This window comes from Natator depressus, chromosome 10 (genome assembly GCF_965152275.1).
Source record: "Natator depressus isolate rNatDep1 chromosome 10, rNatDep2.hap1, whole genome shotgun sequence".
NCBI classification, from domain to species: domain Eukaryota; kingdom Metazoa; phylum Chordata; order Testudines; family Cheloniidae; genus Natator; species Natator depressus.
The window spans coordinates 3,884,036-3,910,914 of record NC_134243.1 but is presented as its reverse complement, the minus strand read 5'-3'; the positions used below and the strand labels follow the sequence as shown (position 1 = coordinate 3,910,914).

Below are 26,879 nucleotides of genomic sequence, written 5' to 3'. Positions count from 1 at the left end.
GACCCTGAGCGCAGGGGCCCCGCAAAAGCCTGTAACTGGGCTGAAATGGGGGCAGGCCTAGCAAATGTGATGGGAGCCCCCAATTTCTCTCCACAGGCCTGACTGAGAGGAGCAAGGTTGCTGAACTGACCATCATGACAAGCTGCAGCGTGACTCCCCCACTGAGACGCAGCAGGGGGAAGGGCCCAATTGCGATGGCGGCCACTGCTCGCCCCGCCATGGGGAACTCCAGACGCAGGGTGACGGCAGCATGCAGGTCCACGCTAGGGTTGTACTGCGTCAGCTCCACAAAGACCGCTCTGCTCCTGTGGGGACAGAGAAGCAGGCAACAGTGTCCGTCATGTCAGGTTACACCATTTTATAGGGGCGAGAGCTGCCAGAGCAGCTCAGGGTCTGTCTGGGGCAGCACCCTCCCTGCAGCTGGTGCGAGGGAGGCCGGGTGTGCATCTCCGGGTGCACCGTGAGTGGATTTGCTGCCCACCAAGGAACCACAGAGGGGAACGCATCCTGCCTGCCTTGGTTGGACACCGCCTGACCGCAAAACCAAGGTGAGGGAAGATAAAGGGGGTCCTCTGGCTGAATAATCGCCCCCCTCCCCCCCAAAAAAAACCACTTCTAGGCTTGGCAGACACCACCTCAACTACCTGCACTGAAAAATTCAGATTAGGACTCGGGACTGTTCCCAGGTTACAGCCAAACTCAGGGCTTCCCCCTCTGCTGCCTTGCCAGCTGCTTACAGGTTGTTGATCCAGTTGTTTTGCTGAAGATAGTCCACTTGCGCTCTGCTCTCTTCCAGCGTGGCTCCTAGCTCCTGGATGTAACCTCCGCTGTCATACATGGAGACGTAGCCCCAGTACCAGACTCTGAAAAAGAAGAGGAGCCACTGGTTGCATTTTGGGGGTGGGGATTTGCTGACCTGGCCTCATAACTCACGCAAAGCCAGGAGGAGTTGCATTGTTTTACTTTCCATGCAAACGGAGGATTTGAACTGACATACAGTAAGCATCTTATTTAGTGCATCTAGGGCATATGAGAAATTACAAACAAAAACTGTATCAACTTAAATGGCCCAAAACAGGCCCTAGCCCACCCACACCCCCCTCCAAACCCATCTTGAAACACACCTCCCAGAAATGATCCAGAGCCAAACAAATGCTAGAACCGAAGCTAAATGAGCATAGACCCAGATTTTATACCTGTTTCCTGAGCCCCTCTAACCAGCAATAACAGGAAGCTACCACCAATATGCAAATCTTTCCTTGCTGAGGTTTTAAATTGCTCTGTAACCCACTCCTGCTCTTAAACAGCAGTTTTGAAATATCGGTGCCCCCGGCATGTGCCCCCACTGCATTGGCAAAGTACCTCGCGGTGGCATGCGTTTGCACACACAGAGCTCCACTCTATCTTCCATGCAGTGTGTATGCCACAAAATTACAAATGGGGCTGCATGATTCGTGCCAATCAAACTGCTATGGAACAAAACCAGCTGGCTGGTGATCAGAACAGCACTATGCCTTCCGTATTGTTCATTCGGTTGGCTCTCGGGGGCAGCAGTTGGCTGACTTGACATGACAGCTGGAAACGGAGTGGCTGTAAGAGCCCAATGCTGTGATTGGATTTTGCGGCCAGAACAGGAAATGTACGTGTGGAATGCGCAGCTTCGTACCCTGCTAGGTCAGGCGGCGAGTAGGACCACGGCTGTGTCAAATTTACAGATACCCTCTTCCAGCCAACAGCATAATCGCCAGTATTAAAGCCGTTAGACTCGTACGTGCATTTCTTCGCAGCGACAGATGCATCCGTCCCACTAAAGAAATCATGGATGGTATCCGGGCATTCTGCTGAAAAGAGGCCAGTATCGTGTTAGCTTGGCGGTGACGAGACATGAGACTGCCTGTGCTGGGGTGTTTGCACCTATCGGAAGGGGTTCAGGTACCTTGGAAGGGGTAATTAATCTAGTGGACTGCATCTGGGGGAGGATTAGGCTGGATAGACAAGTGCTAATGGAAGGTGAAGCTCAGCTGAGCAGCTGTAGCCTGCACTGGTACAAAGCTAGCAAGCAGGGACAAGAAGGGGTTGTTGGGGAAGGAGGCTGCAGTCACTCCCGGCAGCTGGGAGCTTGAGTTGGACCCCAGGAGTGGGCCACAACATCAAGAAAGAGAAGGGAAGTAAGAAGGAGCAGAGGGCAATAGCAATGAGGTTTGGAAATAAGCAGACCATCGTTGCTGGATAGCAGGTCCCTGTGCTGGAACCCAGAGTACTGGGCAGGCCCGGGCTCCCCTGCCAACCACTGGGAAAGTGGCACAGACCAGAAATTACAGAATACTGCCGGGTGGATTGTCCAGTGGGACTTAGCGACCCTGGAAGGGGAAAACTATATAGAGACTTGGCTGGAGGGCTGTCACAAAGAGAGAGCACCCTAAGTTCTGGAACGGGAGACGGGCCACGGGGTGAGCAAGTGATGAAAGGGGGCACTGTTCCAGCTGAGAGCTGTTCCCCAGACCCAGCCATGAGGGGGCACCACAGCAGTGAGTAGGGAAACCCGTTACATGGCCATATGAACATCCCAGTGCAGAAAGCTATTCCTCTACATTGCGTCCCTCCCCCTGCTTCAGTTAAACCCTCCATTCCAGTTCCCCCTTTCCCAGCCAGACCTAGAGAAGGGAGCAAGTCCATATCATTTATTTATAAATGCAAAATCCATAACTGAGCTACTGGGCTTAGCACAGGAGAACGTGAGTCATGTGGCTCAGACTTTGCTCCTCAGCTCACCCCATCCTGATGGCCGACCACCCTTGCTTGTTGCATCCTGTCTGAAATTGGGCAGGGCCCGGGTCTTTGGCTTTTGTACAGTACCTGGCACGTGTTCTTGGGCGTAAGGATAACCAGGAACCAACCTGCAGCCTCGCTGGCCAAACTTCTACAGAGAACAGTGGTGTGCAAGCTGGCTGCTGTGGGGCTAGAAAACTAGAGCTGGCTCTCAGCTTTGTCCCTCCCTGTCTCATTGATCTGAATCTCTTCTGTGAGGCACCATTGCTCCCAAACCAGGGATGCTGGCAGCCACGCACCTTCCTGCAGGCGGAGCTGACGCAGCCGTGGCACTCCCAGCATGGTGCTGTAGCTCTCTTGCCGCGACTGGTTATTGTAGAGAGAGGGCAACAAGACCTGTGACATCCATGCCCAAAACTCATCGGATCTGTGCACGCAGGGAGGAGAAGAGAGGAAGGTTAATCCGGTCAATACAGAAGAAAGTGTCTCCACTCAGCCCAGCCCCACGCCCAGCTCTGGTTCTGAGGAGTTCTCTACGCCAAGGGGATGATCTGAAAGCTTGTATCCTGCCACTGGGGGGAGACTGAGCTTTGGAAAGGTGACCTCCACTGCTATTCAGTGGCCCACCAGCTCAGCCAGAGGCAGGCTTTATCCTCCAGACTATTATCCTATACCCTGAGAGATCACACAGTATAGACGTTTGGGACGCAAAAACCCTACAAGGTAAAACTAGTCCCCTGCTTCAGCATATTCTTACAGAAGATGGAGCTGAGAGAGACCATCAGAACATCTGATTTAGTTCCAGGCCAATGCACAATTGTTCTCCAGTGTTATACTCGAGTGATTTTATCCAGCCTCGCTTCGAATGAGCGAAGAGATGAGGATTCTATCACTTCCTTTGGGAAACTAACCCATAGCCAAAGTGATCTGGCCATTAGATCAAATTTTTCCTTTTTTTCCGCTTCATCCCATTGCCCTTTCTCCGTGTCGCTCTAACCTCACAAAATAAGTGTCCCACAGAAATCTTTTGAGCCTGATTCTCATTTACATTAAAGCCACTTCACAGCATTCTTGTGGGGTAAAGAGGCCTTCAGTGGGGTGTAGCCATACATATGCTCCCATGGCACAGCCCCTTTCCACTGCCAGTGCAAAGTAAACGTGAGCCAGGTCCCTCCGTAACTAGGAGCTGAGTCTGCTCTCATTTGACACCACTTTTAATCCCATGTAATTGTGCTGATGTCCGTGGGATGACTCCTGACTTCTATCAGTGACTCAGATGTAGCATGGATTCCTGCTCTCACTTTGCCAAGTCTCATTTGTCTGTAGAACAATCAAGAGGGCTGACACAAGGACAGAACTAATTCCAGGAAAGCAGCTCTGGGGCCGTTCTGGTCAACAGGGATGACGACATCCTGAAAACTCCACCAGGAAATTGTCCTCTTGCTACAAGCCCCAAAGAATGGTAGGGTTTAGTATTTATAGAATAGATGATTATTTCTGGTTTTCATAAGCCTCTTTATTGCTAAACCTTCTCTAAAGCTGCGGTTTTTAAAGGTCGTCTCAGTCTGTCCTGATGCTGCAACTCTGAATTCATAGCTCAGATATCTGAAAGAGAAGTATAAACTGATTCTCTTCCCCCCCTCCGCCCCAATTTCCAACAGTGGCGCTCAGTCCTTTAGAAACATTAATGAATTAAAGCTCACAGAACCCCTATCCTCATTTTACAGATAGGGTAATGGAGGCATCAAGCAATGAAAGGACGTGCCCCCCAGGGAGGGTGTGATGGAGGCAGAACGAAAACACAGATCTCCTCCTGAATTCCTGCACTGGGTGTTGGTCACAAAACCATCCTTGACCTCCCAAGGTGAATTTCTAAAATTAACATCTGGCAACTCAGACACGTACATTATAACCTCAGCACTGAGGATCTGGTGCACCCCTGGGTGCCTAATGATGGGAGAAGGAACCCGAGCAATACAGTTAGTGAATGTCAGTCTCTCCTGTCTTCTGACACCATGAGACTGGACACACTGGTGACTGTCCCGTTCGAATGGGAGCGGCGAGGGCTGTAGTGACCACAGACGATTCGGCATTTGTGTGTGTGTAATTTGTGATCGGTAAAGAAACGCATCTGCTCACTGACTTCCAGCGCAAAGCCCCACAGTGTTCAGCCTGAGGCTGCCTGGCCCGGAGGATGGAACAACCCACATGGCTTGATGCTCCAAGCCCCACTGGGGCTTCGCAATTACCTCTTGACGCGGAGGAATTCCTCGCCACCGAGCTGCTGCTTGAGGGAGCTTTGCAAAAGGAAGGCCCTGCCGTTGCGGGAGGCGTCGCCATAGTTGGTGAGCAATGTCACCAGCAAGAACAACATATAGATGAGGAAGCTCTGGCAAGCAGAAAACAGAGGCATGCGGTCAGAGGACTGCTCTCAGCCTAGGGCACGGTACCTACCTTGGTGGGAGCAGGGCAGCTGAGTACATGAAGCAAGCTGTCCTGCGCCCCAAGGGCTAGATCCTGCTCTCCTTGGATGTCAGGGCAAGACCCCCACTGGGAGCAGAAGCAGGCCCCAACATACTGGTTTGGTGTTTTCCCATATGGGAGCTGCTGTTAAATGAAATCCAGACCCAGACCATGGCCTTGTAACAATTTTTTTTTTTTCCCCCAAACCAGCCAGCCCAACTCCACATGTTCAAGTCAATACAGATTACACAACATCCCGGCCCGCTCGGTGCTGGCAGCGCTGCTTATGTAACAGCTTCCCATTTAGTGGGGCTTTTGTTCTTGAAAGGGATAGCGCCCAGTTCAACACAGCACAGCTTTTAAACCCTGGGAGTGTTACTAACACCAGCTGGGAGTATTAACAGCGAAAGATCTTTAAAGTGATGGAAGCTCCTTTTCACAGCTGGTTGGCTGTTTGCATTTCACTGGGCTTGGATAACGCAAGTGGCCTGTTCCGTTTTCTTGTGCCCCAGGCCGGAGCTGTTGTGTTTCCAGCACTGCAAGGGAATGCTTTGACTCCAAAACCAACTGATTTCACGGGGAGGAAATAGTTCCATTCCTCTTAGCTTTGGAATCCTACCACCTCGCTCAGACATAACGCTTTTCATCCACAGATCTCAAAGCGCTCTAGAAAGGTGGTCAGGATCATCACTCCCTTGTGCAAATGGGGAAACTGAGGCACAGAGCTGGGAAGGGACTTGCTCGAGGTCACCCAGCAGCCCAGTGGCAGAGTCGGGAAGAGAATCCACATCTCCTGAGTCCCAGTTCCATGCTCTATCCATACCTCCCACCTTTAAACAAAACCTGTAGGGTGGGCTGCAAAGACTGGAGAGACTCACCCGGCCCTTCGTATAAGCCACACAGGCAGGCACAGTTAGTTTCCTTGCTTTGTTCTCCTAACCTGATACAAGGTTCATCGCAGGAGTGTCCTTTAGGTCAGTGGTTCCTAACCCTTTCAGGGCAGTGCTATTGCAGTGATGCTCACGTGCTAGGCTGAGCTGCTTGCAGTCACAAAGATGGTGTTTGGAGCAGCCCATGTTCCATGGCAGGTTACTGCAGGCACACCCTGATGCAAGGAGGGCCCAGGCCACACCCTGGGGCCAAGCTCAGAGTCTCAGTAAGGTAGAAAGCGGGGAGGAGTCTATGAATTCCAAAGTCAGGAGGGAGCATAGTAATGGGCTAGTCTGACTTCTTCAATAACACAGGTCAGAGAACTGCCCCCCTGCAATCATTCCTAGAGCAGATCGTTTAGAAAAACATCCCATCTTGATTTCAAAATTGTCACTGATGGAGAATCCACCACGACCCGTGGTACATTGTTCCAATGGTAAATTCCCCTCGCTTGTTAAAACTTGACACCTTATTTCCTGTCTTTGTCTAGCTTCAACTTCCAGCCATTGGATTGTGCTAAACCTTTCTCTGCTAGATGGAAGAGCCCATTATTAAATATTTGTTCCCCATCTAGGTATTTAGACTGTAATCAAGTCACCCTTAAACATCTCTTTGTTAGACTCAAGGAGCTCAATCTATTTAGCTTATCACAATAAGGCAGGTTTTCTAATCTTGTTTAAGCATTCTCATGGCCATTCTCTGAACCCTCTCCAATTTATCAACATCCTTCTTGAACTGTGGATACAAGAACTGGACACAGTAGTCCAGCAACAGTTGCACCCAGTCCAAATACAGAGGTAAAATGACCTCTCTACTTCTACTTGATATTCCCCTGTTTATGCTCCCCACGATTGCATTAGCCCTTTTGGACACCTTCAGCTGATTATCCACCCCACCCCCAAATCTTTTTTAGAGTCTCCACTTCCCAGGATAGAATCCCACATCCTGTAAATATGGTCTATATTCTTTGTTCCGAGATACAGTTACATTTAGTCTATTAAAATGCATATTGTTTGCGTGCACCCAATTTACCAAGTGATCCAGATTTCTCTGTATCAGTGACCTGTCCTCTTCATTATTTACCACTCCCCCAATTTTTGTGTCACTTGCAAACTTTATCAGGTATGATATTAGGTTTTCTTCCAGGTAATTGATAAAAATGTTAAATAGCGAAGAGCCAAGAACTGATCCCTGCAGGAGCCCACTGGAAATGCACCTGCGTGATGATTGTTCCCCATTTACAGTTACATTTTGAGACGTATCTGTGAGCCAGTTTTTAATTCAGTTAATACGTGCCACGGTCATTTTATATCATTCTAGTTTTTTAATCAAAGTGTTGTGCGGTACCAAGTCAAACGCCCTACAGAAATCGAAGTCTATTACGTCAACGCTATTACCTTTATCAACCAAACTTGTCATCTCGTCAAAAAAAGATATCCAAGTAGTTTGCCAGGCGCTTTACCTTTAGCATCTTGTGAAGCAGTTTGACCTTCCTGGCCTCCTCCTTGGCCTGGAAAAGGGCAAATCCCTGAGGAGGTCGGACTTTGTTGATCTTCTCGGAAACGTGCTCGACAAATGGATACTCCACCAGTGTGTCGTCTTCCTCCGGGTACAGGCGCTTTGCAACCAGTGCGAAATAAAGGGCTTCCAGCAGAACCTGCGACCCAGGAAATCAATGTGCTTTAAGACACCTGTATAGCAACCTCACCAGCACAAGGCCATGATGGGAACGTCCTCACCGTTCCCAACGTGGATTCAAGCTTGAATAGAGGAGCCGGCCTCGACTTGGATCCATGCGGCTTCATGGCTGCCGACCATGGGTCTGTGCTAACAAATTTCTCCTCTCTGAGGTAGAGCCTGTCTGGCTGTTGGCATCTGAGGTTTATTCTCCATTTGCCCCATGGAATTGTGCCAGGGGTGGGGAAGAAGATCCGTGTTTTCCTAAAGCCAGATGCTGTACAGCCTGATACACAACAGCGATAGAGGCTCCAGCTTTACACCTCTGTAATTTTCACAGATGCTTCCCTGCCGCAGGCAGAGAGATTGAACCATTTTACAGCCTGCTGAGGGCGTCTCGGTGCCAGTTCAATCAGGGCTGATCCCCTTTCAGAAATCTGCGGTAACTTACAGAGGGGAGTGATCGATAAGGAGATAGAGAGAGAAGCAGGACCCTATGCAGCCTAGACTGGTGGGGACAGAAAATCATGAGACATTAAGCAATTTCAGCGACCTGGAAAAGAAATTACACACCCATCCTTACCTTCAGAGGTTCCCAGACCAAGAAGGATGCCAGGAAGCTGAATATCCCTGAGATGAGCCACATGAGGGCAACACTGGAGGTGAAGCCGACTCCGATCCACACGGAGACCCCAATGGAGGTGGCAAAGAGGAGGAGGCTGATGGCGTGAGCGAGGTATGAGCACCAGTTTGGCAGCAGGCGCTTCCTGAACGTATGGTCCACAACTGCAGGGAGCAAAGCAGGGGCCTGAAATCCCACAACGGTGCTGCCAGCAACCGGCAGGGCCAAGCAACCGCCAGCCCCACCAGAGACCTGAGTCATTGTGGGGAGCCCTCAGAAACCTGGGTGTTCTTTAGAAGGATAATCCACGTTTCTGTGGCCCCACCACGCTGAACCGACCACATACATAGCTCGCTGCTGAAATGCATCCATCCCTGAAGTGAAGGGCAGTAGCCACCCGTCTGCAAATTGCACCGTGTGTACATGGGGAAGGGCAGCCATTCTGACCCAGACACGGGCCCTCACTTACCAAAGGCCCAGGGGATCTTTAGTGCCCAGCCAGAGCCTTGGCTTAAGGTGTCACTCGAAAGACCCAATCCAAGGAGATTGTTCCGTTCACCCGGGAAGGACAAGGGTGACCCTGTGAGGCTTTGAACCTGCATGTCACCAGGAGTTGACTCTCCTAACCGGCTGCTTCTGCCTCTAAGCCACCCTGTCCAGGAGGGGCTGCTTAGACAGAGAGATGCTTTCATCCAACCATGTGACTAAGCTGTACAAATCAGATACTACAGTAGTTCAGGCAAAACCAATGGATGGATTTTAATAGGCCCCAGAGCCCCAGCTCCGTGTTTAGTTTTCTGCACTGAGAAGAGAGGCTGTAGTGCAAGAAATTCCTGGGGGGTGTCTGAAAGCAGGACAGCTCGTGCTAAGAAAGCCACTGCTCTAAGGTCCTTACCAGGACTCTTAAGTGGAGAAGCTAAGAACCTATCACCACCCATGACCTGTCTCCCATCCGTTCAGCTTTTCACCTCCTGGCCATGGGAGAGGCTGGTCTGTAGGGAGACAGTGTGAACTCTTTGTTTGCCCATGTTATACGTCACTGCATGAAGTCTCCTTTCCTTCTCCCTCTCTCTTGTTTAACTGGTTTGAGTTTTCATTTGAGTTCTAACTCCCTTTCCCCTGTGCTGACATCAGGACCCTCCCCTACCTTCAGGTCTAATTAGTTCACTGCCGTAATGTGCTTCTGAAATCAATCCCCCTGTGGGAGTGGGGAGTAGTGGCTTTGTTTTTGCACATGGTAGGTAAATGCCTTTGAGCATGAAATGCCGAGTTAGGGCTTTTCCAGAAGGGGTTTTTATGATGATTTTAATGAGAGCACAGGGAACAAAGGGAAATGGATCCTGAAATGGTAAGGAATAGAGAGCTGGAGAATTGTATGCAACGAGCATGCCCCCTTCTGAACCTGGCTCGTAAAGGGGCGCACATCATGGCTGTCTGTGTTTATCTGCCTATCCACCCCTTATCGCCATAACATCTGAGCTCCTTTCTTCACCCTAGCTTGTTTCAGGGAGCATGTCCTTTGCGCTGGGCACTGACATCAGAGAAGGCCTTGCCCGCCCAGTACCTGTCCATGTGGACTTGGCAGATCTGCTCACTTCCCTGGCAGGGGCTACCATATTCTGCCCTCTCTCATTCAGCCGCTGCAGCATGATGGTCTCTGTCTTCTCCCCAAACACACTGGATCTGCCAGGGCAAATCAACGTTATTAGCATGGGGCTTAAACCCGGGTTTGCTTTGCAAGAGGCACTCCATCAGACAAACGGGCTTTGCGGTAAGCAAACCGGTGGCAGCCTGGTTCGGAGGGCCCCAGAGAGAGGATTCTGAGCCCAAGCAATGTGACATTTAATCTAGCACCAGCCGCAGGCAACTCCTTGGCTAATTAGCAGCTTTTCTTCTTTTAAAGGTGCGTGCTTCTTGAGAGAGCCAGTCCTCCCTGCTACTAGCCTGCTCCATAGGGATCACTAACATCATGCCCTGCAATCATGGGCAAGATAAAACTGCTTCCCTCCCCAAGTGACGGCAGCATCAGTCAGTGGGATTTGCTAACTTCCCGCTGGGCCACCTGGTTTGATTCACCGCCTGCAGAGAAGGGACGGCAGGAGTGCAAGGCTGCTCAGGTTTCTGCTGATGACTTTCGGAAATTGCTCTTCCAGCAGCCTTCCCACGGTGCCCCAACGCAAATCCCTGCGCAGACGGTTCAGACTGATGGCCTCTTTGTTTTATATCTTATAGGGGCATAGCGAGGCAGAGAGACCCTGATACTTTCCTGTCTTTGCTGGCACTGTTTAAACTGGGCTATAAACCCAGACACCGGGAGATCGCAGCTCAGCCCAGCGTTGTCGATGTGGAGCTGCTCTCGAGCGGAGCTGACCTGCATCAGCGGCACTCGCTGAGCAGGTCAAAGGAAACCGCGACAGAGACGCTTCTGCGGCCTCTGGAGACTCCTTCACCAAGGTGCTTGCCTGCAGCGAGGTGGAATCTAGAGTGAAACAGGCAGCTGGCGCCCAGGGTTTGGGGCTAGCAGGAGGTACGTGAGTGGGGAAGAGCTCTGCCTGCCTGGTTGATACGGCTCCAGGTGTTTGCTTTGTGAGTGCAGCTGCCAGCCAGGACCAAAAGGCCAGATTCAGCAAAGCTGGTGCAGCACAAAACAACTCCCCCTGCCCGGGGCCCTGGAACAGGGCGGGCCAAGGGGCCATGGCCCTCCCAATTTTGAAAGTGGATGGGCCTGATCTTTCCACTTTATGCCAGAGGCCCAGTCCCCCTGTTCCCCCACACGGCTCTTACCCTGGCCCTCCGAGGCCCTGGCCACATCGGAAGCTGGAGCCAGGTTGGGGTAGGAGCCGCATGAGGGCAGCAGGCCTGGGGAGCGGGGGTCAGGGGCTGTTCTTGCGTTCCTCCCAAGGTGGAGGGCAGGTGGAGGGGCCTGGGCTTCCCAGCCCGGCTCTGGCTTCTGACTTGACTGGGGGGTAGGGCCTCGGGAGGAAGAGGAGGGGCAGGGGTGGGGCCAAGGAGGGGGCAGAGCCTCGTGGCCCCCCTCTTTTAGGCAGAAAATCAGTCGCCCCTGTCCCCCACACTCCTGGCGGGAGGGCAGGGGCCCAGGGAGCGCTCACTCACCACACCTTCTTTAAGCACTTTTTTCTCCCTGCATACTTACAGGCCTGAGATCAAGTCCGTTTCGGCTCTGGCATACTGCCCCGTATCCTGGGGGTGGGAAATGCCACTAGCTCCATCGGCTAGGATCTGCCGGATCAGATCTTCATCTGAGAGAGACAGACAGCAGGGCAGGAAAGTTAGCACCCCAACCGCTAACCAGCTCCCTCATCCCTCTCCCTGTTAACAGGGCTGCTAGCATCGGTGCCGTCTTCCCCTTTGCCCGCTGGGTGCTTGACCCCCCCACCCCAACTCTGGCCCAGCCCTTGCCCCACTCCATTCACCGCCTTCCTCCAAGTCCCCATCCCTGACCCACCTCTTCTCTGCCTCCTTCCCTGAGCGCGCTGCATCCCCACTCCTCCCTCCCAGAAAATCCTAAGTGCCGCCAAACAGTTGTTAGGCGGGGGGGGAGGGGGAGCACTGGGAGGGAGGGGGAGGAGCAGGGATGCAGTGCGCTTGGGAGAGGAGGAAGCGGGGGAGCTTGGCTGCCGGTGGGTGCGGAGCACCTGCTAATTTTTCCCCGTGGGTGCTCCAGCCCCGGAGCACCCATGGAGTCGGTGCCTACGGCTGCTAGATCTGTTCACAGCACCTCTCAGTGGAATGGGAGAGGGCTTCAGGCCAGTCTCCACATAGGTGAGGCTACCGGGGTCCCCTCCTGCACAGCCACCTTGAACCTCCTCCTATGGCTCCCCACCATCACTCCTGCACCCTGTGTGAACCTGCTTGGGCACCCTGGTTGGGATGGATGCACGAATTGGGGAGCACCCTTTTTAGGGTCACTTCAGGGGCTCACGGATGAGGATGCTGGTGCTCCATGACCAATGAGGATGCACAGGTCATTGGGGAATTCAGACACCCTGGGTGTGTGAGTCTCCCCTTGCTCCCAGGGGTTTGACAGCAGGGTAATGCCATGGGTTCAATGGACTCGCCCCGTGGGCGTGAGAGCAGCACCAGGTTCAAGCAGCCCCTGGGCCCGGAGTCCGACTGACCTGCATTCCATGGGTGCCCAACGCTGCAATAGCCCGGGTGATGGGCCAGGCGGTGGCAGCAAACAGGTCTGCATCTGCAGCTCAGCTGCCCCGGGCCAGCGCAGGATAGCTCTCTGTCGCCCATCTCCTAGGGCGTTAGCTCCTCTGCTTTTACAGGCCCTGTATTAAAGAGCTCTGAGGCAAATGCAAACCTGATCCTGGGGGATTTTTTTCAGTTAAAGTGCAGCTCCTCTGCTAAGATGAGAGCTGGCTGCTGGCACAGGACAGGGTGGGGAGGGGCGGCGCGCAGTGCAAGCTAGGGTAGGAACAGGTCATGCTCAGACACAGGGGAGCAGTGTGATGGCTGAGGGCCACAGTGCCTCCTTCCCATGCCCTGAGGGCTGGGGACAGCCTGCTCCAAGCAAGATTTGCAGCCCGACTTCCTGCAGTCCCGAGTCCTTGACCCATTCTGGTCGCATTTGGATTCGGACTCCCAACATGCAGAGAAATGGGTCAATTGACACTTGGGCTGAACCAAATGACCTTTTGCTCCTTTAGCCAGGGAGCCGTGGTGCCAGCCCTGAGGAGTCATCGCAGGGTTCCCTGGCCGAAGGAGGCAGCGATAACCCTGCTGCCATGAGCACAACTCTTCAGTCGCCATCGGCGATAGGTGGGCCGAATCCAGACGCCTTCGCTCAGGCCAATCGCCTGTCTGAGTCAAGGGATTGAGCCCAGGACTTTTATCGTAGCACCGTCCCCTTTCACAGTGGTCAAGGGCAGGGGTTGTGAAGGCTGGTGTATTGGACACAGGAAACTGGAGGTGTCACTGACTTTAGGACCGGAAATAAAGAGGGGTTTTGAGGCACAAAACACACCCTACTCGGTCTCTGTGTCCAGGCATAATTGCCCAGGGTAGCAAGTGCTAGACAGGAGGGAAGCGCTCAGGCCAAATGCCCCTCCCTAGCAGCGCTTCCGGAGCCAGGCGCGCCCCGCCAGTGCTACACCTCACTGCTCTCACCCCCACCTGAGGCAGAGAAGTATTTGGTCTGCCCTTGGTGCAAGCCAAGCGACAAGCTGTCCTCCTCAGCCGGCAGGGGCACCTCGAGCCCCAGATGGCGGCTGGCCCGTCCCCGCTTCAGCTTCTGGATGGTGTTGCCCATGATGGAGGGGTCGCTGAGGAGATCTGGCCAGTTGAGCAGGGCCTCGCTGGAGTGCCACCGAATCAGACTGCGGGACAGAAGGCAGAGCGGGAGGTTCCCGGGTAGGCAGCGGGAGAGAGAGCGCTGTGTATTAATAGCCGGGATAATGGTCTCCAGCGGGATTTGTATCAGAAGCCAGCGTCCTGCCTTCCAGTCACATTCATTTATTGCGATTGCTAATCAATACATGCAAGCAGGGCAGAACCCCTGTCCCTGGGAGAAATCAAAATGCAGCCTAGTGTAGCAATAAAGCTGGCAGACGCGCCTCATCTCTGAGCCGCAAAAAATGACCAACTACAATAAAATTGAGCCTTTTGCCCACTGACGTTAATCAGGGCTTGATGTCTCAGGCTCCCCAACCCATAATTTACTGTCTTCCCTGAAAAGGTGTCTGTGTGCGCGCGCTCCGAGGCCCTACAAATGCAGTCTCCCTGCCGGTTTTCATCCCCGGCAGCTCGCTCACCTCTTTGAATCGTCTGGGAACAAATCGGTTTTGGTTTGCTCGGAAAAGGCCTGTGGGGAAGGAGCAGAATAAGTTTCAGTCACCATACGCTGGCTGGGTTCTGGTTAAAATCACAGCTGATCAACACAGCAAAAACGGGGCTCTCCAGGGGGGTCAGGCAGGGGAAGTGGCCCCGGGGAGAGGCCAGCCTCGCAGTCTGGGCACAGGACTGGGAGCCAGGCACTCACACACTGGCCCTGATGTTGACTCGCTCTGTGGCTTTAGGCAATTTACAGCACCTCTCTGCCTCCATTTCCCACTGTAGAAGGCGAGGATGCGCCGAGGTGTTGGGCCGATCAGGGTGTTAACGTGTATCGGGCAGAAAGTGCTGGATCGATGCTGACTATCATTAAGTGCCTTGGAACTGGCCTGGGGGCCGGAGGGGGCGTGAGCGCATGCTGATCCCACTCTACATGGCTTCCACCCTCCCTGACTCATCAGGTACTCAGCCAGGGGCAGGACCCTGTGCCAGCTCCCACTCTTCCCTGTACCACGCTGCATTAACCCAGGGGCCAGGGATTGACGCCGCTCCGCAGCCACACGCAGGGACAGAAGGAGGCCGAACGGCGCCCAGAGGGGCTGGGGGAAGCACACAGAACTACCTGCTTTGTGCCGCCTTTAGGCAGGAGAGGCCTCCCGTCGCCTGCTTACCTCGGCCCGGATCCCGGGGAAGGTGAGGAAGGAGCTCTCCAGGAGGGAGGAGTCCAGGTAATTATCGATCTCCAAGGACTGCTGGTCTGAGTGGGTCAGGGTGTGGCTGATGGAAGCCTGCATAAGAGGCAGGGAGGGGAGGGTGAGGCCATTGTTCTGGCTAAGAACTAGGTCTCGCTTGTATAATTAATTTATGGCCCCAGCGCTGCCCCTCTAGGTCCGACACCACCTACATTGGCACTCCAGGCCGCAGCACCCCCTTCCGCTGCCCCATCCATCAGATCAGCGAGCAGATGCTCTTGACCTGCCTTATGTGTTACACCAGCAAATAAATGGCTTGGTAGCACAACAGTGCGCGTGACCCCATGGGCACCCTGAAACGGGCAACCGTGGGCTGCCTGGCAACAGTGAGAGCAAAACTAGGGGAGCGCCCCAAACCCACGTGGGTTTTTCGAATACCTCCCAGGGGGCAGCTCTCACCGGCCAAAGCTTTACACGTCAAATGACACCAATTGCCTCGTTGCCTGCCTGGTGCCCCTGAGTCTCCCCTAGCCAAGGGCGTCCCAGCACAGGAACGGCTCGCAATCTCCTGCTGAGCATGTGTGCTCTTAAGCGACATTCCCTTCCTAATTTCCTTATCAACCACATAATGGCCGGTTGTGTTACTTAATGGGGCTGCCTGATTGTGTCTAGCCAGATCATCCTCTTGTGGCTGCATAACCACCATACTGCCCAGACAGCGGGACCTCCACCTACAGTGGTGCTTCATTAGATCTCTAATGTATCCATTACCAAAGCATCTGGTAGCTAGCTGGGAGTTGGTGGGAGCCATATTACAACACAAGTATGGATACAGAATCCACAGAAGGAAAAGAGGACCATAGGCACTGTCAGACTGAATCAGACCCGAGGGCCATGGAGGCCAGCGTCCCGTCTCCAATAATGGTCAGTACCAGAGGCTTCAAAGGAAAATATAAGAACGCTGCAGTGGGATAATTTGCCCCCTACATTAGATCTCATCCTGATCACTAATAGTCAGAAATTGGCTAAGGAGGTTTAATGTCCCCTCCAGACTCAGTTAGCCTTGACTATTGTAACTGCTCTCACTACTATCTGTTATAACTAGTATTAACGATTATAATTCTTGCTATCCATATAAATGTCCAATGTTGAATCATGCTAGTTTCTTGGCCGCAGTGAATTCCTGTGGCAGAGAGTTCACGTTCTGTGAGTCTTTCATATGGTGCTTGGCTTCCATCGTTCTTCATTGCAATTGGCATATTCCCACCTGGGGTTTTTGTTCTGGTCTCACCTGCCCTGGCTCTGGCTCACAGGCTGCCTGATGCGTCTATGGGCCTGGATCTCCTATCGTTTATCCCCCTGGCAGCCCGCTGGATGCAGAGGAGCAACACCCGATTCATGGGGGTGAGAGTGAAAGGAGAATCAAAGCTGTTCTCTGTATGTGCACAGAATGCTTCTGTAGCATCGCTATGGGCCAGATTCTGTGCCTCTTACTCCTGTCCATGCTGTTACTCCTGAAGTAAGATGCAACACAATGGGAGTAACGATGACAGACGCTGGCCATCTGTAAGCAAATCTGTTGTCGTAAAGCACCCCTTGAAAGTCAATGATTTTTCTTCCCTGTTACCTTGCTACGAGCCATCCTGAAGAGGAATAAAATGACCAGGTACACTGGATAGACCACAACGCTAGACACCAAACCAACAGCCACAGTGTCAACGCTAAGTGGGATCAGGTTGGAAACAGCCACGTTACTGGAAAAGGTCAGGAAAAGAAGGAGAGAGATGTCAGAACCAACATCACCCGTGTCGCCACCTGAACTAGGGAGCCAGTGTTTGGAAGGGAAAGTCATTTTTAACGGGACACTGTCAAGAAGACCTTGCTGGCTCCCCTGGGAGTTTTGGGTGTGCAAGAAGTGCAGAATAGAGCCCTGGCTTAGACTCAGATCCTCACAGGTATTTAGGTCCTAACTTCTGTTGAAATCAACAGGATTTGATTTGAAATGGACGGTACCTCACATGTATCAAAGGTACCTGCCTAAATTGGAGGATCTGCAGCAGAAAGCCTTTCACATGGCGTTATTAGTACCAAAGTGAAGGGCTATTGTGGTCTGGCAAAATTCTGATTATGTAGCAAACGACTGCAGCTGCTGCTGACCTCCTCTGCCTCTTGATTTTTGTTCAACGCAGAGAGTTTCCCTTTAATGGCAATTGTTCTGTTCAACTTGTCCCAGCTCTGTCCCGCTCTCTCTCGAGCTCATTTCAGAGGCTTTGTCACTTTGCTTTTTACCAGGATGTAAAGCACCTCCCAAGTCTCGAACCACAGAACAAATCAGGGTTGGGCGATTGGAAAAATTACACCCAGGAGCTGTGTGTCTCTGCTGCTTTCTGCCACGCATGGCACTTGTGTCCAGAGCAAGCGGGACATCTTCACAGCTGCTGCTGCTTAGCCCCCTTCACAAGTGTCAGGAGGGAGAGTATTGGCAAGGTCTGAAATACTGCTCTACGGGCAAAGATAAGAGGGGTGGTGGTGGCAGGGTAGGTTACAAGGTGGTAAGGTGGAGCCAAAGAGAGAAAGGGACAGCAAGATCTGTCCATCCAGTCTCTTCTATGACGCCCATCCCGGGGGTATCTGAGCATGGGAACAATTCACAAATTCTTGTGGTAGGGAGGTTTGGGGAGCTCCTTTTCCTTTACGCTGGTGGAAATGGAGGACATTAGGGAGGTGATAGATCAAGGGCCAGGGGCTTCACAGGATGGATCATGGTCCCTGTGCCACACAGCCATGTGACTGCACAGGTCATTACCAGGCAGGACAGCCAGCTGCCTCTGGCAGGACCAGGGCACAGGCTTGGTTAGGTGATCCCGAGAGACCAGGAGCAGCGCGATAGGATGTGCAGCCTACCTGAGACTGACGTCTCCCACCACGCCGTACCACACGGCATTGGCGCAGAGGAAGAGGAAGATGAGGGCGGAGCAGCAGGTGGCTCTCTGCACCCGAGTGAAGCGGCTGCGTGGGGGCCGGTCCCACATGGAAAGCCAGATGTGCTTCTCGAAGAAACCCCGCTGCAGCTCAGCCACGAAGATCCGAGGGAAGCTCCTCAATTCCGTCTCGCCTGAATGCCGGGAAAAGAGAGCCAGGGTCAGGCTGAGATGAGCAGGTGAGAGCCACACACTGCAGAGGGGGCCATTCTGTGCCCTAGATCTACCAGCCCCCACAGCCGGAGCTCACAGGGGCCTGTGCTGGCCGGGACCCATCCCTCAGAGCTGGCGCTCACGGGGGCCTCCTGCTCTGCCATGTACGCTCTGGCAGTGGAGAAGACCGAGCCAGAGCAGGTAAAAGGCAGAAAGAAGCCAGCAGAGCACCTCCGATCTGGATACAGCATGAGGGTGTTGACAGGGGAACCCATGGTGGTGTCCGTACAGTCACTCTTTTGGCATTCCCTACAAAATAACAAGTCCCAAAGTCCCAGGAGCTGCCCTGCCCTCCTCCTCCTATCCCATGAACACTGACTGCTCCAGGCCCCATGTCCCAGCAGCCAAGCACTCACTGGCGGCATAGACCTCCTTCTCCACCATGCCGTCATTCTCCTCGCTCTCCACGGACAGCCAGTCGTTCACCAGGAAGAAGTCGCTCTTGCTGGTCTGCAGGTCTCGGACTATGACGTGCTGCAGGTACCAAGAAGGGTTGAGCCCTAAAAGCAGGGAAACAGAGAGACGTGGCTCATGGCAGACCATCGCTCTGCCAGAGCGCAGGGCTTGCCATGCAGTATCAATAGCTACACAGCCCCGTGGACGAGATCAGGAGAGTAAGAACAGTCAGTTGCTTCTCAATCACACTCCTCATCCCTACAGGGACTGGGTAGCACGCAGGGGCTATGGTATGGAGCACTCTGGAAGGGTGCACACTTCAATCTCAAAGCACTTTACAGATGCAGGTAAATAGAATATAGCCCTAATCTGCACCAAGGACATCTGTGAAAATCAGGCCATGCATTTTGGGGCCCGCACGTAGATGTACACACCTAATTCCAGGCAACCCCCTTGGAAAACGTCCACCTACTTGTCTATTGTTGGGCACTCAACATTGGAGTCCTTTTGCAAACGTGGCTTTGAGACTTTCCCAAGGAAACGCAGTGACAGAGCTGGGGCCAGCGCTCCAGTCCCCTGGCTGCCAGCCCCATGCCCTGACCACTGGACAATGATGTCTCTCTGCGGTGTGGTGTGTGCTAAGGTAGGGAACGTTCTTAGTTACCCGTCAGAGTTCATCAGCTTCCCAGCACAATCCCCTGTGCAAGAACAGCTGCTCATGCAGGATTTCTGGGGGTAGCCAAGAGTGGCACAGGCAGAAACCTTGCAAGAATATCGAATACCACTGGTCGGATTCAGATCTCATACCAGTTTACACCAATGTAAATCAGCAACCCAATGGTGATCGTCACAGCTGTTCAAACCTGGCACACCTGCCCAAGCCTCACCTTTATTGTCATGCCAGATGTGGATTTTCCAGATGCTGCCCAGGCTCTGCTCCGTCGCAATCTGAAAAACATCAAGGCTGTTGCGGTGGAAAGCGTTCTCCCCATCCAGATGCCTGTGACCGCTTTTATTATCCATGCCATACAGGGTGATCCCCACGTGGGCGGTGGTACCTGGCAGGAGTTAACAGGAAGGCTTAGTTCGGCAGATCCCATCCAGTACAGAGTTCTCTCCCCCAACCCCATGACCAAATGAAATGGCCCTTTTGAGAGGCCACCCGGAGACCTGCAAGAAATTAATATGCTTGTATCCAAGGCTGCTGCTTGGCCTCCCCACACCCAGAGATAGGGTTACACACAGCTTGGAAGAGTAGGCTGGTGAGATCGGATTGATACATGGGCTTTAGTATGTTTCCTTCTGAGATGGGATGTGATCTAATGTTCTTTAACTTGCTGACATCCTGGTGGGAGGAGATGTTTGTTCTGGATGTTCTTTCCATGGAGTGGCTGAAAGGCTTGTTTTCTTTGACTACTCCCCGGGACCAGCTGCCAGACACTCCTTGTTTCACCTGGGCCACCTAAATGTCCCCTGCTCGCCTATCAGGATCCAGACATGGTTACGGGGCATAGGCCTGCTCCCAGGGAAGCCACTGGAGTCAATGAGAGCAGCTCTCTGACAGTGACACCGTGGCATTCCGTGCAGACGCTCAATCAACGCTCCCAGATTATATCCGCTCGCGTTTCGAAGTCCAAAGATGATATTTCTAGCGGTTGTGGCTGCTATCCCAGCCCAACATGTTAAAGCCCAGCTTTCTGCCTCCTTCCTCCTCGCTGCTAAGAGAGACTCAGGGACCAGAACGAAGTGATTAATTGTGCTGGCAATGCATATAATAAAGCAGGAGAGAATCCAACTCTCTGTCTTATGGCAGTGCTGGCCCCAAAGGGCCAGCTGGGAGTAAAACTCAACGCTCTCCCTGAAATGATCGGGAATCATGAGAGACACCTCAACAAAATGAGAGGAGGAGAAATCGTGCCTAATCCTGGGAGACGGGAGCAAGAGGGTATCATGCTGCGGAGCCATCGCCCCCGATCAGGAATAGCCACGGCTGGCAAATGGACACGGGCTCAAACCCCAAGCCCAGTATGAAGACCCATCCTGTGTGGATCATCTTTATATTTGACACTTACCTGAGGGCTCTGTTTTCTATTTATGCAGCGGCATCTCATCTTGCCAGCAAAGTCTCATTGAATTGGCCTTAACTGAAAACGTCTCAAAGACATACGTGGGCGCTTTCAGCAGAATTGCAAGAAGGAGCTGGAGCATGGCAGAATAACTCAACCCCTTCCAGATCCTCAAGGGCCACCCTCCCTCACTGCTCCGGAGAACCCTAGGAAAGTTCTGTGCCATGCAGGGGGATTTGCTGTGATGCGGTGCCTAGAAGTCTCAAGGGACTAATATGGAGGCTAACCCACAGTCAGCCGTTCCAGAGAGTGACGCTGTTACTGACCTGATCCTCGGCCCCAGCCGGTTTTCACCAGGATCTCATATTTATACATCCCGTTCTTCCCGCAGAATGGAATCACCCCCACTCGGTTAATGTCAATCAGGTCCAGTTTGTGCACAATCAGCATGGTCACAGAGTATGTCACAAAGCAGACGGCACAGGTCAGCAAAACAATGTAGTTGAGACCTGGGCCAGGAGCCTAAGCAAAATGAAAGATATTGAAAGATGCTTTTCCCTCCCCAAACTCCTCACTTCACAGCCTCACACTCACTGCCTCGCTGATTGCAATAACAATAATTAACAAATATCTTCATCTTACATAGTGACGTCCATCCTGCAGGCTCCCTAACTGGAGTACAGACTATGCATATGCATATCAATCACTTTGCCCACTGCTGAAATGCATCCACCTCTGGAGTGGAATTCAGCAGCTGTCCGGGGCTTCATGCAGCAAAGTGCTGAGCGCCTGTAGCTCCCCTTGACATCACTTACAGAGCTACAGAGAAGACTGAACTTCATCAGGAGGCACAGAGCACCTGGCAGGAGCAGCCTCTAAAAGTGTAGAACAAAACTATGCAGCAGCTTTGGGCAGGAAGGGAAGAACTCCGTATCCAACTGAAACAGTGGCAAAAACGATAAGGTAAGCAAAATGCAACCAGAATTTGGCCAGGACACTGGGGCTTAACCACCCTCCACTCAGTAAAAGTGCTATTGGCTTTTTAATGACTATAACTGGTCAGGATCAATGTGCGCGTCTCTCTGAAACAAGGCACCTCCAGCAGCAAAGTTCCCAAGGGGACTATGCTGGGGTAACCCGGAGAGAGGAACACGACCAGCCTCCGTGTTGCTTGTTGGTCTCCCATCCCAGCATAGATCAGGCATGACTCTACTTAGCTCGTGAGATGTGTTGAGAGCAGCAGTTGTTTTTTCAAGCGGGCCCATTCAAAAGCCAGCGAGCTGCTAATTTATCCCATGTGCAGGAAAGCTCCAGTGTCTGGTTTTTGTTTTTACTCACAGGAAATATGAATTGGACGGAGTTTGGGGGAACAAACAGGCTGGCTCCGAAGGCTGTCAGGTGTTGGGTTAAGCACACAGCCTGATTTGGGCTGGTCTCCTCCAGTGGGATGATGCCTTCCGTCTTCCACCTCATCTCCTGCTCACTGAAGTACTGGCACAAGGAGGTATACAAACTCAGGGTCACCTCCACTGGCGACCAGCTGAAATGGTTTGTGATGTTGAAGTAATAGTCCTTGGTGGTGTCGTCAGAACTAAAAAGAAAAGAGCAAGCATGGGGCTGCTTATCCGCCAGCCTCTGGATGAGCCGCAAATCCCTATCCTGAGCCGATCTATGGCACACAAGTGTCTTTCCATGCAAACAGCCCTGCTGCATGGAGAGCAATGTATTCAGTACCAACTTCTGTGCAAAGTGACATAGGAAAAAGGATCCTACTAATGGTGAGTAATTTACAGAGTCCTTTTGCTGTGGGGAAACCCATGGGCTCCCCAAGGCTTTGTTATTTATTATTTGTATATCTATTAGTCATGGATGAGGAGCCTGGTGTGGTAAGTGCACTAATTATATGGCACATTCTCCTCTTTTGCAAAAGCGAATCGGTGGTTAGACTTGCACAGCTACCCCACCACCCCTTAACTGCGTTACCCTGACCCATGTGACTCTTCCTGGGAAAGGATTTGTTCATTAAGACTATGAATCCCTCTTTGAGAATCTTGTGACCAAAAGCCCTGGAAGCCGTGCTAAATTAGACAACAGTGGCTCTACCCTGGCCCCACCTATTCCCAGTCCACCAACTTGCTTCTTGGGTAACACCTAGGAGTGGTTCATAAATAATGGGTGGTGTAAACATTTATTGCTGTGGGGAAAAAAAGAAAAGAAATATTTCAACTACTGAAGTTATATTGATGATTAATGCAATAAAAAAGAAAGGTGGGATCCCAAAATCTAACAGTACAATAATAATACTAAACATTTATATAGAATTTTGCATATTCAAAGTGCCATGCAGACCAGAACTAATTGGGCAGGTAGGTGAGTGAGTATCAATATCCCCATTTACAGATGGGGAAAATGAGGAACAGAGGCCAAAGGTGATTTGCGGAAGGCCACACAGTAAGCCAAGAGTCAGTATTAGAACTCAGGACCACCCAGTGCCTAGCTCACTCCTCCAGACCCTAAGTTTTGTGGCACTGTACAGTAGGTGATCTGTGCTGAACCATTAATGCATCTGTAACAGGGCAGTCTGTTCCTTTCAAGGGCCGTTCCAATGCACCGGCATTCTGGGATGTGTAGTTCTCTGAATCACATGTCAAAACTGGGAGCAAGCTCTGCTGGGAAACGGGGGCAGGTGACAGTCAAGTGACTGCAGTATATAAGGCAAGCCTCTTGCTTAGAGAGAGGTTCAAGGGAGAGGGCTGGTGTGTGAGCGGCCCCATAATAGCTGTCCAGGGACAGGCAGACCTGGGGCAGCCGCCAGGATGGGCTAAGGGCAAGGAGCCTGGCTGGGGCCTAGGAACAGAATCCAGACGGGGCTAGGAGGTGAATGGAGCATGAGAAGGAAGAGGCCTGGGCAGCACATTAGCCGTGTGGGGTTGAGGTCTAGGTTGGCACCTGTGCTCATGTAGGTGTTCCCTGAAAGGGAGGGGAGGAAGCAAGCCCCTTACTCAGCTTGCATCATCCGGGTGAAGGAGCCATTGAGTTCTGGGGAATGAGCCCCCTGCTGTGGTGACCCCCCACAGAGGGAGGTGGTGCAGACCCCTTGCCTCAGTAGGGCGAATAAATTGAGCCTGGAGAAGGGGTGCTGAAGGCCGGCTTGGAGCTGGGGTGGGGGGGTGGGGTTTGAAGGAAGAAAAGATTACTGGGAAAGGAGCTGCAGAGCTGGGAGGCTGGAGGCTGTCCCCCTGAGTGGGGAGAGGTTGGGCAAGTGCTCAAGGGAGGGCTGGGCCCTAGTAAAGAAGCTGGGCGGGAGGGTCATAGTAACTACACTGGGACTCTGTCTGGGATGCTGCTTTCCCTGGAAGGAGAAGCCTCCTCCGTTTGGCCAGAAGGGGAAAAGCACCAAACTGTCCTATCAGTAGAGGGACGCGTATGCTGGCAGGAACCAGACTTCGACCGAGGGGAGACCGAGGCAGCAGATGTGCCTGACGCCAGAATGGGTACGCTGCCCCCAAAAGCTTAGGGTCTAAAGCCACGAGTGAGAGCCAGGGCTAGGGGTTACAAGGCGGGGGTGGGGAGGGGGGGTTCTCTTACATGGGGGAAATGAAGAAAGTGTAGCGCTTGTGGTCCTGTCTCTCCACGGCCTCCAGCCTGATCTTCTTGGCCGCGCTGCAGTTGTGCTCGTTGGGTGCAGGCGAGGGAGAGAGGTAGGCTGCGATGAACGGCTCCAGCTCGCTCGAGATGTAGCGATCTGGGCAGCAAGGGGAAGAGAGGGAATGGAAAGCACTTTACAGACACCCAGCATGGCTTTACGTGCACAGGCCCCGATCCTGCTGACTTCAGCAGGTGTCTTGTTTGAGTGAGGACCGCTAGATTGGACCTGTGATATTTACGCAGAAGCGACGGTGAAGTGCCACTGCTCCTGGTACCACGTTCGCATGTCAGCAGCCCGTACAGGTCTGGTCGGAAGGATCCATCCTGAGAGGTGCTGAGCACCTGCTGCCAAGGGTTTACCTGCCTTCCGTTCCCATTGCCCTCAGCAGGGAGGGAGGCTGCTCCGCACAGTGTGGGACTGGGCCTTGGGTGCTGAGGAACAAATGCTCAGTCCCGCTGTAACTTAATGTGTCACTAGCGCCAGAGGTAGCCCATGGACCATTCTCGCCGCGCAGCTCGATTCGCATTTGTGTACCAGTGTGTTCCCTCCAAGGGGGAAATGCTCGATTGGGGTCTGACCCTGTGTCAGAGAAGCCAGCAGGAGCCGGCCCAGCCCAGCCTGACAGTCCTCCTGGAAGAGGAGAGTGGCACCATGTGTGCAGGGCGAGAGCAGCCAGACAAAGGCAGCGTATCCTGCAATGTCTGACGTGCCCCGGTCAAACCTGGGGGTAGGTTCTGCCAGGTTGTTGCAAGGGTGAGGAACTTCTTCCACTACTTGTTGTGCAGCTTGCGGAAGGGCTGGGTGGAACGGCAGCTCCTGGGCTCAGAGGAATGCCGGCCGGCTCCCTAATTAGGCATCACCCTGCCCCTCTGCAGCAGGGAATGGGAATCCTAAGCATGATCCTCCAGTGGCTGGAAGTCCACAGAGACTATAATATACCAGCACTAGCGCAGCTAGACTCTGAGCATTCGGAAAGCATCTACCCTGCACAATGTCACTGGACACACAGACTAAGCTCTGAGGCTGCTATATGCCAGCAGGATTCTCCTTTGGCTCCAGTGGTTCAGGCCTGTGTTCCTGGAGAGCAAAGGATTTGAGCTCTAGTCCCACTGGGGCAGTGACTCCCCTATGGCTGTGACTTGCAGTGCAGCTCTCAGTTCTGATCCCTTGCTGCACCGTGCTCACTCGTTGTGCTCGACTTATCCCAGCCTTGTAAGATCTCGTTTAGCGTGCAGGCCCCAGGTCCTGTGCTCTCTCAGCCCTTTAGATGAAAAGTATATTGAACAGCAGAAAAAGTGCAGTACCTACCATTTAAGACTCTGTAGGTGAGCTGGAAATGCAAGCCTGCTTCTCTGTTGTTGTTTTCTGTCGTAACAACTAGGTTCACCGAAGTCTTTCCCTGGATGATTGCGGAGCCAGCGGAGATGTTCGTCATGCCATTGTTCAATACCATCACAGTGATGGCCTTTTCTGCATCCAGACTCCCGATGGGAATCTGGGTCCCGTTGTTGGTTTGAAACTCCATGGAGGCCACCTCTGTGGACACAGTGTAGTTGCTAATGTAGCCAAAGGGGAAGGGGTTGGAGTCCACCCGGAACATGACTTGGATCACGTCGGTCAGGTCGGAGAAGGTGGTGTTGAAGGCCTGGGGGATGGAGAACTGGCAGTCCAACGTGTTCTCATAGCAGAGCAAGTTGAGGGGATCAGACCGTTTGCCTTTTGCCACGATTTCTCCTCCCACCAATTCAAGGGGCTCCTCATTCAGCACCCGGGACTTCATGAGGATGCGCATCAGGCTGGAGGACAGGCTGTAGGCTTTGGAAGCTACCAGCACATGGTGGGGATCGTTGCACAATTCCTGGAGTTTTGACTCCTGTGGAACTGTGTTGACAAGGTGTATTAAGTCCCCTGTAAGGAGAGAGAGAAAACAGCAAACGGAAAAGCAGTGAGTACCACAGTCTAGGCAACATTCAACTCCTTCCCACAACCATCAGGAAAGCTCCTTTCTTACTGGCTTTCTACTGGACTACAGCATTGTGACACACGGCCTTCCGCAGTGAAAGCTCGACATCGTCCATAGCTACACATACAGCACTCTACTGCATCGCTGGGTTTTCTCTACTCTATGGTGTGGTTAAGATCTCAAGTTACAAGATCCTAATGTGGGCTTTCTCTTCCTTCTGCGAAAGGGCTGAGAGAAAAGTGGAAAGAGGGAAATAGACACATAGAACCAATACAACAAACCTCTGGAATTATAAAGAGTAATGCCATTACAAACACAGCCCACTGCAAGCATGCAAATAAAGGGCCTTTCTTTAAAGGTAATCTGAATGTGATGTCATCTGCCAAGGCCAATGAAGTTTCCATAAGCACATCTGCCAAGGATGAAGCCCAGCTTGATGCCGTGCATGGCAGCCCACACATCTGGAAGCTGCCTCTGTTATCCTCAAGCTTCCTATGAAAGGGCTGTTCCCTAGAGAATCAACTGCTTCATTAATTCAGGGGCTGTCAGTTTCAAATGCCCCAGCAGGGAACAGGCAGCAGCAGGATGACAGTGGGAAAATCAGACAGATGATAAATTACAGGTGGGGCCAACCTACGGATTCAGATTTCCCCCAAAGC

The 26,879-nt window shown here is 52.6% G+C and overlaps 1 protein-coding gene across 1 annotated transcript in view; it reads right to left on the bottom strand.

Moving 5' to 3' along the window:
* Nucleotides 1–26,879, bottom strand: part of PKD1 (polycystin 1, transient receptor potential channel interacting) — a 140,226-nt gene that overhangs the window by 12,015 nt on the left and 101,332 nt on the right. The window contains exons 23-42 of the mRNA XM_074965012.1: nucleotides 25,566–26,165; nucleotides 24,197–24,353; nucleotides 21,947–22,199; nucleotides 20,935–21,130; nucleotides 19,430–19,600; nucleotides 18,503–18,646; nucleotides 17,857–18,067; nucleotides 16,580–16,706; nucleotides 14,932–15,048; nucleotides 14,242–14,291; nucleotides 13,604–13,806; nucleotides 11,616–11,721; nucleotides 10,026–10,144; nucleotides 8,423–8,625; nucleotides 7,625–7,819; nucleotides 5,019–5,158; nucleotides 3,069–3,196; nucleotides 1,667–1,841; nucleotides 738–863; nucleotides 131–305 (exon numbers count right to left, since the gene is read on the bottom strand). Coding sequence (XP_074821113.1) covers nucleotides 131–305; nucleotides 738–863; nucleotides 1,667–1,841; nucleotides 3,069–3,196; nucleotides 5,019–5,158; nucleotides 7,625–7,819; nucleotides 8,423–8,625; nucleotides 10,026–10,144; nucleotides 11,616–11,721; nucleotides 13,604–13,806; nucleotides 14,242–14,291; nucleotides 14,932–15,048; nucleotides 16,580–16,706; nucleotides 17,857–18,067; nucleotides 18,503–18,646; nucleotides 19,430–19,600; nucleotides 20,935–21,130; nucleotides 21,947–22,199; nucleotides 24,197–24,353; nucleotides 25,566–26,165 — 3,596 coding nt within the window. The remainder of the gene's footprint in view (nucleotides 1–130; nucleotides 306–737; nucleotides 864–1,666; nucleotides 1,842–3,068; nucleotides 3,197–5,018; nucleotides 5,159–7,624; nucleotides 7,820–8,422; nucleotides 8,626–10,025; nucleotides 10,145–11,615; nucleotides 11,722–13,603; nucleotides 13,807–14,241; nucleotides 14,292–14,931; nucleotides 15,049–16,579; nucleotides 16,707–17,856; nucleotides 18,068–18,502; nucleotides 18,647–19,429; nucleotides 19,601–20,934; nucleotides 21,131–21,946; nucleotides 22,200–24,196; nucleotides 24,354–25,565; nucleotides 26,166–26,879) is intronic.